The 12,022-nt window shown below is 41.0% G+C and overlaps 1 protein-coding gene across 2 annotated transcripts in view; it reads left to right on the top strand.

Annotated features, from left to right (window-relative positions):
- Positions 1 to 6,756, top strand: part of adgrg7.1 (adhesion G protein-coupled receptor G7, tandem duplicate 1) — a 41,993-nt gene extending 35,237 nt beyond the window's left edge. The window contains exons 13-16 of one of the 2 annotated variants that reach the window (XM_080203226.1): positions 162 to 243; positions 2,807 to 2,968; positions 3,791 to 3,947; positions 6,516 to 6,756. In XM_080203226.1, the coding sequence (XP_080059352.1) occupies positions 162 to 243; positions 2,807 to 2,968; positions 3,791 to 3,947; positions 6,516 to 6,650 (536 nt within the window). In that variant the 3' untranslated portion in view covers positions 6,651 to 6,756. Of the gene's footprint in view, positions 1 to 161; positions 244 to 2,806; positions 2,969 to 3,790; positions 3,948 to 6,190 lie in introns of both variants that reach the window. The other variant, XM_080203224.1, reaches the window with a different exon arrangement.
- The last annotated feature ends 5,266 nt before the right edge of the window (positions 6,757 to 12,022 follow it).

The raw sequence follows: 12,022 nt of genomic DNA, 5'->3' as shown, positions 1-12,022 counted from the left end.
ATGGTATTTCAAGAAATTCTGATATTTTGGGCTTTGGTGGTTTTGTTCCCAATAATTTGGTAAATTCTAAATTGTATTAGGAAAAATTATATTTTTGACAAAAATAGCATTTAAATGTTATAAGTTGAAACATCATTTGGTTTCAATAATGTGTTCTTCAGGTCTTCCAGCAGTCATTGTTATAATAACATTAGCAGCTACCTACAAGCCAGATAACGCACTGAATTATCGGCAAGAGGAGTTGTGAGTATTGTATGATCAAAATATATTTTCAATGCATTTCAAATCATAGGGCGGCATGGTAGCACAGTGGTTAGCACTGCTGCATCACAGCTCCAGAGACTTGGGTTCGATTCCTGGCTTGGGTCATTGTGTGGAGTTTGTATATTCTCCCTGTGTCTGTGTGGGTTTCCTCCGGGTGCTCCGGTTTCCTTCCAGAGTCCGAAATGTACAGGTTAGGTGCATTGGTCACGCTAAATTGCCCTCTAGTGTCCCTGGGTGTGTAGGTTAGAGAGATTAGCAGGGTAAATATGTGGGATTACAAAGAACACCCCAGCATGGGAAATAGGCCCTTCGGCCCAACGAGCCCGCGCCACCGGGGATACGGCCCACGTGGGATTGTTGTCAGCGCAGACTTGATGGGCTAAATGGCCTCCTTCTGCACTGTGGGATTTCTATGATATTTGTACAGTTGAAAATTAGTCTCCAAAAAGCATAATACAATATAGCCCGTTTGTCTGCTGTTTTGCAAAAATTAATTTAAACCAAAAGTTATTATCACAGCAGATAAATTCAATGTGAAGATGATTTTGAAAAATAGCCATTAATCTTTATATTTCTATCTTGTTGTAATTTTTACTGAGACAATCCACTGGGATGTCCGGTGTCAATTATCTGTTCTTCAGCCACTTCACTACATAACAAAAGTATCCAACAAATTGTCAAAATTAAGTTATAAATGTCCCGGGGGTTAAACTAACACACCAATCATAGGACAAAGTAAAATAGCTGCCAGCAGATACAGAGTCTGTGTCGGTCATGAAGTGCTGCGGGCCACAAAACAAAACAATAACTAGATGAAAAAAGATTACGGCGGATGTTGGAATCTGAAACAAAAACCGAAAATGCTGGAAAATCTCAGCAGGTCTGACAGCATCTGTGGAGAGAGAACAGAGCCAAAGTTCTGAGTCTGGATGGCTCTTCGTAAGAGGAACAAAGAGTTGTCCAGACTTGAAACATTAGCTCTGTCCTCTTTCCACAGATGCTGTCAGATCGGCTGAGGATTTTCCAGCATTTTCTGTTTCATTGAAGCAAAAACTGGACCTCTACACAGAAATATAAACAGCAGCAGTATCTATTCATTTAATTACCCACCAGTAAAGGATAACAAAACTATGAACCATTTATTTTCCAGAATCAAATTTTTAAAAACCCTTTCTTAATTAATGCTACAGTGCAGAAGCAGGCCATTTGGCCCACTGAGCCTGCACCAACAACAATCCCACCCAGCCCCTATTTCTGTAATCCCCCAATATTTACCCTGCTAGTTCCCCCAACACTGAGGGCAATTTAGCATGGCTGATCCACCTAACCAGCACGTCTTTCAGACTGTGGGAGGAAACTGGAGCACCTGGAGGAAACCCACACAGACGTGGGGAGAATGTGCAAACTCTGCCAGGACAGTGACCTGAGGCCGAAGTTGAACCCTGGTCCCTGACTGTGAGGCAGAAGTGCTAATCTCTGTGCTACCGAGCATTATCTTCTGGATGGGCATCTACAAATTTTCACTCTAAGGTGTGTGACCCTGTGCCAGATCCACAGTGGCACAGTGGCTAGCACTGCTGCTTCGCAGCGCCAGGGTGCTGGGTTTGATTCCTGGCTTGGGTCACTCCTTTCTGCATGGAGTTTGCATGTTCTCCCCAAGTCAGTGTGTGTTTCCTCTGGGTGCTCCAATTTCTTCCCACAGTCTGAAAGGTGTGCTGGTTAGGTGCATTGACCCGACCAGTGCTGGACTCTGGCGACTAGGGGAATTTCACAGCAACAGTATCAGTGCAGTGTTACTTGTGACTAATAAATAAACTTTTCCATCACATTTCATGCATCAATCACACTGTACAAAATTATTTTAAAAAGACAAAGAAAACTAATCATTTGTATTACTAATCTCTTCCTACCATGGAAGTGACTCATTGATCCACAAATCATAATGCTCATCACCTCTAAATGATCTTTCAGCTCACTTATTGAAAAGCTATAATAAGAATGCCAGTCAGATTTCTGATTGAAGAATCTGAAGGTGAACACTCTCAGATTGCATTTCAGAAGTACAATGATTTATTGTGATCTGCAGGATATGATTCTCCTGTCCTGCAAAGCAAAGTGTCCCCTGGCCGTAAGCAACAGAGATTTCAGGAGAAGCTTTATAACCCTTTATAACGGGTTATAAGCTTTACAAGTGGTTGTAATGCACAATGCAAAGTGTAGCTGAGGTGCATTTCCAGGGAAAGCTAGATAATCACGAGGGAGAATGGAATAGAAGGACACGTTGATGGAGTTAGAAGGGTGGGAGGAGGCTTACAAGGAAGATAATCCCTAACATGGGCCTGTTAACCCAAAATAACCACCTTCTGTGCTGTAATTAATATGTCATGTTATGTAAGCAAAACATTTTTGACATGAGGATTTTCACACTCAAATGCATCATTTGTTTTGTGTTTGGATTTTACAAGCAAATGAATGAATCTCCTTTTGTTGCATGCTCACCACGCTTTATAATCATACTTTGGCTTTAATCTCTGTTTTTCAGCTGTTGGCTTTCTGGTTTCGACATACAAGGGAATATGGATCTGTCAAAGCCAATGCTGTGGGGATTTCTTATTCCAGTCGCAATATTATTAGCATTTAATTTTGTCATGTTTGTCTTAGTGACAATGTTGGTGCTGTTCAACAAAGACCATGGTACTTGCAGGTACTACAACATTTTATTTATTACAACATATTTTTTATTTGCACTGAGACCAATTTCAATTTTTCACAAAATTGGCCTCCCGTAGTCAAATAACCCTCCCTGGCCAGAAGGAGCTGAGTGTCCAACTTCACTTTTCTACGCATTGTAAGTTGCATTTTCGATGTAATGATTCGGAAATTCTGTGGTGATTATAGGTGTATTCCTGCAATTGAGTTTTCTTTTTAGCATCTTTCCTTTTCTCTGTGTACTTTACAATTCATCAAGTCATCATCTGGGATTTGGATCTCTGTCAATGGCACAAAGCATAAATCTATGGCACCAGAAGTCTTTCCATTTCTTTTGATAACCAAGATTATTTGTTTAATTACAGTACATTATTGCTTCCAGCTTGTACGCATCCTTTGTCATGCATTGCAAATCTCACCTTATTAGATGCCAAATTTACCATAAACGTTTAAAAGTAATTAACTTCAAACTATTTTAATTGTGAATGTTCACACTTTAATATTGTTCTTTGTCAATTATCTGTCATTAAGAATATCCCATTCACAAATACTATTCCAACAAGTTATTTCCCATGGGAAGGGAATGAAAATCATGATAAGTCACCCCAGGCCTGCTGCGTACCAAGTAACCAATTATAGTGGGGCTGCAAAGTCTAAATCAATTGAATAAAGCATTTGGCCAAGTGAGAAGCAATTAATTTATCTCTTTCATGTATGAGCCAGACTGTAAAGACCATTTTAATATTACATTGACAGATAAAAGGCCTTGAGAATTAGCTTTCATATCGGCAAACACTTCTCTATGTGCTTTTTATAGTGCAAAACAGACAACCTCGGCAAAGAAGATGATGGGATCTTTATCAGTAGCCATTGTGTTGTGCTTAACCTGGAGTCTAGGTTATTTGATGCTTATCCAGCGTGATGAAATACAAGCTATCCTTAGCTACATCTTCTGTGCATTTAATGCTACTCAGGTTTGTAGACCTTTCTTTGAGAAACATTGAATGCAAGTTGTTGTTGCTGTTATTGTATTGGGTAAAGATAAAAACCTTTGGACAGAATTCAGAGAAAAATGTGACTGAGTGCAAATCTTAAGACTGTAGATTATGGAAAGCTGCTTAATGAAAACTTCCTTTCAATGAGCAAAATACATCTGAAAGCATAGAACATGAAGATGTTACATTAGGATCCCCTGAAGAAAGCAATTAACTAATTTGCCAAACCATCCTCGAGAGGAAACTGATGGACAGCAAAATTTCACTTTTCGTAACTTTAACAATAAAACCAAATTTAACATAAATCATACCAGAATTAACAGGCAAATTCAATTTCGTAGAAACTGTGAGTTACAGTTTAAATAGTTGATACAACAAGGGTAAATCTCACAGATTTACTGACAGTCCCCTGAGCACATATGGCATCATGTTCAGCCACAAAAATATTTCAAAACGTTATCTTCTTCATGTTGACTTCCATTTCCTTTGTTTGGAGGCTTTAATCACTAAAGTTCCATCTAATTGTAGCTTCACACAAGTTCCACAGATCCAAATTCTATCAAGAGACACATTTTCTTCAGATTGTTCTCGGCTTTTGGATCTAAACTTTTTTGGATATTGTCCCCAAATATGTCATGACTTTCTTCTCCTCACTGCTTGCCTGCCCTGAGCACCACTGGGCAAAACATTTCAATGTTCAGCCTTTTATCTGGTTTCCATTTCCCTAGCAACCTGAGGTCACAGCTATTTCCAAAAACAAAATGAAGTCACAGGCTGGAATTTTACCAGCACGCCAGCGCCAATTCTGGGGGCAGGTGAGGTTCGGAGAATGGGATTCTCCGTTGGTCTTGGACGGGATTGTGCGAAACTTGACGGACGTGCTGGTAAAATTCCGCCCATTGTTTATCTTTCTGTTAAGGACTGTCCCAAAATAAAACAAGCTTTGACGCCAAAGAAAGTGCACCCAACAAACATTTGCCTAGCCATTGTGCAAACAGCAATTTGCACACCTTTCCCCATTGATCCTGCAAATCATGGACTTCATCACAGTAAGTGGATTACTTACAATCAACTGTAATTGCAGAAACAGAGGACAATTTAAAACATTAAAATACCTACCACAATATTAAAAATGAAAAGGTCAAACTTCCATCAAACTTTCATCAATGATGCTTAATGTTTTTAAAGTAATGATTGAATAACTCTGGTTGTGACCGGAATTGCAATTTTTAGGATTACTAGTTTCATAGAAAATCAAAGTGTAATAATTAATATGTTGCTGGAGCAATGGTACTCTGGCTGTTCTAACTTTGAGTAGGTATTTGGCCACTCTTGACATAATACCCAATCCCTGTCTTGTGCTTGTAACCAAGATGTTTATATGCCTGGCCCACTACGAACACTGGTGATGCTGTTAATAAGGGACTCAGTACTGATGGTGTGGTTGATGAATGGTGTGCTGCTTGGGCTTTTTATTGTTGAAGGTTGTCATTACTTGTCACTTAAATGCTGTGAATGCTACTTGCCACTTGTTAGCCCAAGCTTGGATGTTAACCAGGCCCTGTTTTTGGCTGACATGCTGCTTTGTTATCAAAGGAGTTATGGAAGGGACCACATATCAGTGAAAAGCCCACACTTAAAGTTATATGGGGAAGGATGAAGCAATTGAGTAATGTTGGGCAGAGGATGTCGCATCAGAAGTAACTCTTCAAATGCAGACAATAAAAATAAAACAAAACTTAGTCCAACTGATAAAACAAAGAAAAGGTTTAATAAAGAAATAACATTATTCCAAACTTGGGGCTTCACCCTGAGCCAATCCAAGCTTCCCACAATTCCAAACAGGTTTATATTTATAGTGAGTCAGCTGACTATTACATCATTCTGTAATTGGTTCCATGGTTTAGCGGGTCAGTTAACCCTTACTGCTTGTTACCATTGGTCACATTACCATACAAAGTTGTCACCAGTTACATTCTAACAGAGTACACTACCCTGAGGAAGCAAAAAATCCTTTTGGGGGGAGAGTTTCCGTTATTTTGCTAAGTAGGATAATGAGGTCTAATCTGGATCTCCTAGTTTTTTTGGTAATTAGCAAAATTTAACAACAACTTTATAGACCATAATTTTGAGGGCCAAGTTTTTTATTGTTGTTAAATGATTTTACAGCTTGTTTTTCTGATGATGTTGGTTCCCTAAAACATGCTATTTCTGATTAACAGGGCCTACAGATTTTTATTCTGTTCACTGCTCGCCGAAAAACATTTCAAAAGACCTGTGCAGCCTGGTATTCCAGATTTAACATGAATGTGGGTATAGTCCATTCCAAAAGATTTTCAGTTCAAAGTTTAAGCACTCCGGAGAATAGAGAACGGTATACCCAGTATGACACAGTGGACTTCTCGGAAATCTCAAGCTCCATACCTTCCATTCTATATTAGAACACGGGAACATGGATTTTGAGATCGGAAACATATTTCACCGAGTTTTCTTTATTATTCCTTCTGAAAGTGCTGCTTTTAACTTCTTGATGCTTTTATTATCCAGGATGCTGGCAATGATAATGGTAAAATGCATCGTGGTCTCTGGCAAAATTCAACAATAATACCCTATCAGAATGAAACAAACTTTTTGTGGGAGCAAATGTTGTATGAGTTGACCTCCAATTCGTTTCATGACTGAAGGCCGGCATTCTATTTGGTGTTCTTAGCATAATAACTGCATGTACAATTGTTAACTTTGAAACTCGTGTAATGTTGGAATTAGAATAAATCACCTCGGTCTGCAACTACTGTCCCCATTTTTGCACTGATGACTCTGAATCGATTCAGTAAATCATATTTAGTTGGTATTAAAGTAAAAGGGTAAATAGAGCTGAGAACCCAAGTAGGCATGATCTAACTGAATGGCAGAACAGGGTCTAGAATTTGAACGGTCTATTCCAGTTACTCTGGCCAGGGAAATTTTATGTCCCCTGCCGGACTGGCAGGTGGAGGTGTAAAATCGGTTGTGATTGAGGAAGGTGCCGTACCTGTGAAGTACTTGCCTCTGCTGCTGATATTTTGTTGGTGGAGGGATTGACCATATGGTGACGCTTGGAGCAGGGTGTAAAGGCCACATTTTTACACGCCCAATAGAGGGACCACCATCCCCCCCCCCCCCCACCACCCCCACAACTAGAAATGGCCAGCTCTGCTTGGATGTATCCTCCTCGCTTGGCCTCCTGATCACAGCCCTTCCCCTTGCTGGGGGGAGGCTGTCTAATTGGCTTCGGCAAGGCCACCCCACTTACTGTCTGGCCTGCTATTGGCCACCATTCCCAGTGGTGCTATTGACTGTTGGAGGCTTGATATCGATCCACATAGAGGTGGAAGCTTCAGGCAATGAACTGTTCATCAAATAGGCGAAAAGATACTCACCTTTTCAGCTAGTGGACAAGCCAACCACCACCACATGAAATCCCTGTGTTCCTGTTCTTATAAACTGACTCTGAAGTAATTGGAAGCCCAGTTACAGCTCTAAAAATAAGAGCTCTAAAAATTAAGATACGATTTCATTCTTTCTTTTATTTCAGTTCCTCCATTTTAGTGTTTCCACTGGCTCTACTAACAAAAAATAAAACTTACTTAATTGGAGTTAGCAGAATGTATCATTATGTCACAACAGCACAGGGAATTTTCATTTTAATAGCGCTGATTTATTATTAAACTGGGGAAAAGGAAAACATTCTGTAATTTCACAAATCACAAGATCAACCTTGCATTTTGTTTTCAGCACTAACAGGCAATTAAACAGTTCCGTAACCTCTGTCATTGCTACTCCCATCGGCAAGTCGGCCATTTTGAAGTTATGTCAAGATTTCCACAGGAACAGGAGTCGGCCATTCAGCCTCGAGCCTGCTACCATTAACCTAATCACATCTGATTGTCTATCTCAACATTATTTTCCCATGCCATCCTTTTATTCCTTGATGTTATTGGGATCTAGAAATCCAATAATTTCTGTCTTGAACATTCTCGATGACTGAGCTTCCTCAGCCCTCTGGTGTAGAGAATTCCAAAAATTCAGTACCCTCTGTGTGAAGATATTTCTCTTCATCTCATCCTAAGTAGCTTGTCCCTTATTCTGTGACTGTGTCCTCTGGTACTAGACTCACCAACCAGAGGAAATATCCTTCCTTCATGTATCCTGTTTAGCCCTTGAAGAGTTCTGTAAGTTTCACCTCAGCTCAGTATTAGAAATGTTCATACTGCTTGTGGAATACCTAGGACTGGTTGGGCAGAAATTTACTCCAATTAAATATTGGAAGCCTGAAGCCATGGCCTTTGGTTCCTGCTCCAAACTCCATTCTCCATACTGCCTCCATTCCTCTCTTTGGCAGCAGTCTGATATTCAGCCAGTTTGGTCACAACCTAAATACCATATTTGATTCTGACATGAGCCCCCAACAACATATTCACGCCATCAGTAAGACTGTCTATTTCCATCTCTATAGTATCACCCTTGTCTCAGGTCATCTGCTCCTGAAATACTCATTCAGGTCTAGACTTGACTATGCCAATGCCATTCTGTCTGGTCTCCTGTACTCTGCCCTCCGTATGTATCTTGTTTTTAAAACTCTTGATTGCAGTTCATCCTGTGTCTGAAACAGTTGGCAGTTGTACATGCATATTTGGCTTGCACTAACTGCGCTGACCAGCACAGGTTTGTCCCACTACTGCTATCTTTATTGTATGTCCATCAGCCTCTGCCAGAGCTGGCTTGTGCCCGGTGAGTGGTGCTGTTGCTCGCTTGGCTGCTCTCTACAGCATACCTGTCCACTGCTGCCCCACTCCTGCACCCAACCACTCTCAACTCCCCCATTTGCTGCTGGCCCTATTTCCTCTGCCATCCAACCCCCTCCCCAGGACCCTCCCCGTTGCACACCAACCCTCTAAGCTAGCTTCTCTCTATATACCATAATTGCAACATTTATCTTTGGATGTCCAAATTGAAGTGAATTTTTTTTTTTTGCACATCATCGACACTTCACTCCAAAGCATTGTAAGGCTATGCTGAATATGAAAATACATCAGCAACCTTGGATTACTGCCCTGTAAACAATGCAAATACACAGTTGTTTTGCTGCTTTCTGTGCCAAGTTTATTTAGACTGGCTACTTAGAATCTCAATGAAATGCAGAACCATTTTCAAAATTGGGTGCAAAAACAAACAGGGAAGATCCGTATGCCAGCAAAATTAAACTCATTATTGTGATAGATACTTTAAGATCTCCAATGTTTATGTGCCACTTAAATTGCTTTGCAGTTTTCATTCAATAATTAATTAAAAACTGTATTAGGTTCAGTACCTAAGTACCAGCCTTGTTAATAAATTTTTGACTTTCCTCAACACATTTTGGGTATTGCATGCTTGTAGTAGCATCGCCCTTAAAAGGGGGGTTGTGTGTTCTGAGGGCCACATGACCAGCGAGGATGCTATGGATCACTCTGACAGGAAGCTGAGCCAATTGGCAAGAGGTTGCGGGTCACGGGTTAAGGAGGGACCGGCAGTTGGAGCCCAAGAGTCCAGAAGAGCAGTCACACTTGTAGCCTAGTCTTACCTTATTGTACTTGTACTTATATATTCTGTTAGCAATAAAGACATTATAATTAATTATAATTATAATTAAAGCGGCATCAAGTCACCTTCAATCATTGACGATGAGACAAACATCAAGGTCATTAGGGCTTGCAGTGTCCAGATAGAGGGGAAGCAGACTTGAGCATTGAGAGTAAGTAGTAGTAAGGTACACTCATTTTGCAAAGCTTATGATAGGAAAGATCAAGGTGCACGGTAGCACAGTGGTTAGCATTGCTGCCTTCTATGCCAGGGATCCAGGCTTGATTCCAGGCTTGGGTCACTGTCTGTGTGGAGGCTGCCCGTTCTCCTCATGTCTGCGTGGGTTTCCTTCCAGTGCTCCAATTTCCTCCCATAGTCTGAAAGACGTGCTGGTTAGATGCATTGGCCATGCTAAATTCTCCCTCAATGTACCCGAACAGGTGTTGGAGTGTTGGGACTAGGGGATTTTCACAGTAACTTCATTGCAGTGCTAATTAAGCCTACTTGTGACACTAATAAATAAATATTAAACTTTAAAGATAACGGGGAACAATATATAGAAAGGCATTTATTGCAAATGAAATAAGTGTGGGAGACAAGAGGAAGGTTATTTTGCTAACAGTCTGTGATTCACATACTTGCAGCTTACTGAGAACATTAACATCACCAGATGCTCCAGACACAAAGTCATTTGACCCAGTTATGGAGCTGGTCAAAAATCGTTTTAACTCATTGTGTTGAGATACAAATTTCATAATGCAATCCATGAGCCAGGGGAGACAGTCTCAGGTTTCATGGCAAGATTTAGGGATTGGCAGAACACAGCAAATTCGGCCCAGCATAAACTGAAATGTTAAGGAACAGAATAATCTGTGGTATAAACAGCTTAATCATTCAAAAAAAGTGACTGGTGAAGACCAAAATCACTTTCAAAGAAACAGTGGAGCTGGCCCTGGTGACTGAATGCTTGGCACAGGGGGTTACACTATTGCAGGGTTTGCAAGGAGTGCTGAATAAGGTAAACCATTTGTGGAGAGAAATGGCTGTGGTGCAAAGCAGCCAAGGAGTTGATGCAACAAGGCCCGATAGAAGAAATCCAACATTGAAGGTTGCAAGGTGGTTTCAGTGTGGGGGAGAAGTTGTTGATTCAAGAACTATGTGTGCTTCAAGAGTTACAAGAAAGGCCATTTGAAGTCATGGTGCAGAGCAAATCAATCAGGCCAATCGGTACAAAAAAAAATGGACAGCAACTGCAAGCTTAACTCCAGTAAACAATTTGAGTGAGGAACCCGGTAAGCAGACTGAGTCATTCACCCTATACCAGGTTCAGCTAAGCAAATAGAGATGACTTGGCAAGTAAATGGCAAAGCACTGAAAATAGGAAGTGGTTATGGGGTGTCACAGTCACGGGGAACAGGCATTTTGTTATCTGCAAAAGGGAGTCCAACTATTAAGACTACGTAAATCAGGTGCCATGTTGTCCACAGATAGTGGTAAGACACCACAGACTTTAGGTGCAGAAGTAGTCACAGTGGCATCTCAGAACCTGAAGGCAAAGCTGCCAGCATTGGTAATCAAGAGTCATAGACGCTGATTAATGGGATGTGATTGATTAAAATAGACACTGCTAACTGGATGGAGGTTTTCAGGGGCTGCTGTATAAATACTCAGAGGTCTTCAGAGATGAATTAGGATGTATAATGTCCAAAGCACTTAATCTGCCATGCTGAACGTCCCAATTGACAGACAACTCGGCCAGTGAGCCCAGGCCTCTCGACGGGTCATAGGCTCTGGTGTTTTGTACCTTGTGCACCCCATAACCTATCAGCCCCTTGTTTATCAAGAAGCTATTCAATCTGTCTTAAAATATTCAAAAACCCAGTTTCCATTACCTTTTCAGGATGAGTTCCAAAGACTCACCTACTCTCCGTTTAAATGGGCAAACCTTGTTTTAAAACAGTGTCCCATAGATCTAGATTCCCCCACATGAGGAAATACCCTCTCCACATCCACCCTGTCAAGATCCTTCAGGATCTAATATGTTTCAATCAATCAAATCACATCTTACTCTTCTAATCTCCAGTATCAACAAGTCTAGTCTGTCCAACCTTTCTGCATAAGACAACTTTTACATTCCAGGGAGACGATTCTCCCATCCCACTGTGCTAATTTTTTAGCACAGTGCACTGGGACAATTGCGCAGGGAGCGATTCACGGGGTTACTGCGAGCGTTTGTGCCCCGCTAGCATTTCTACATTATTTCAACTTTCTTAATGTTATTTACTTTAAGTTCTTTGTGCCCTACAGGCGAGGGTGAGAATCCAATGATTCTATTGCCCATCTGGTGCCAGGGTTCAAGACTTGTGTCCTGCCCTTGAGAGGAACTTGCAGAAATGTGGGATAGGATCCAGGGGTTGTGATCCATGTAGGTGCCAATGACAAGGGTGAAAACT

Source organism: Carcharhinus amblyrhynchos, chromosome 15, assembly GCF_965287045.1.
Source record: "Carcharhinus amblyrhynchos chromosome 15, sCarAmb.v2.hapA, whole genome shotgun sequence".
In the NCBI taxonomy this organism is placed as follows: domain Eukaryota; kingdom Metazoa; phylum Chordata; class Chondrichthyes; order Carcharhiniformes; family Carcharhinidae; genus Carcharhinus; species Carcharhinus amblyrhynchos.
The sequence above is the reverse complement of the archived record's forward strand: the minus strand, read 5'-3'. Positions and strand labels throughout refer to the sequence as shown.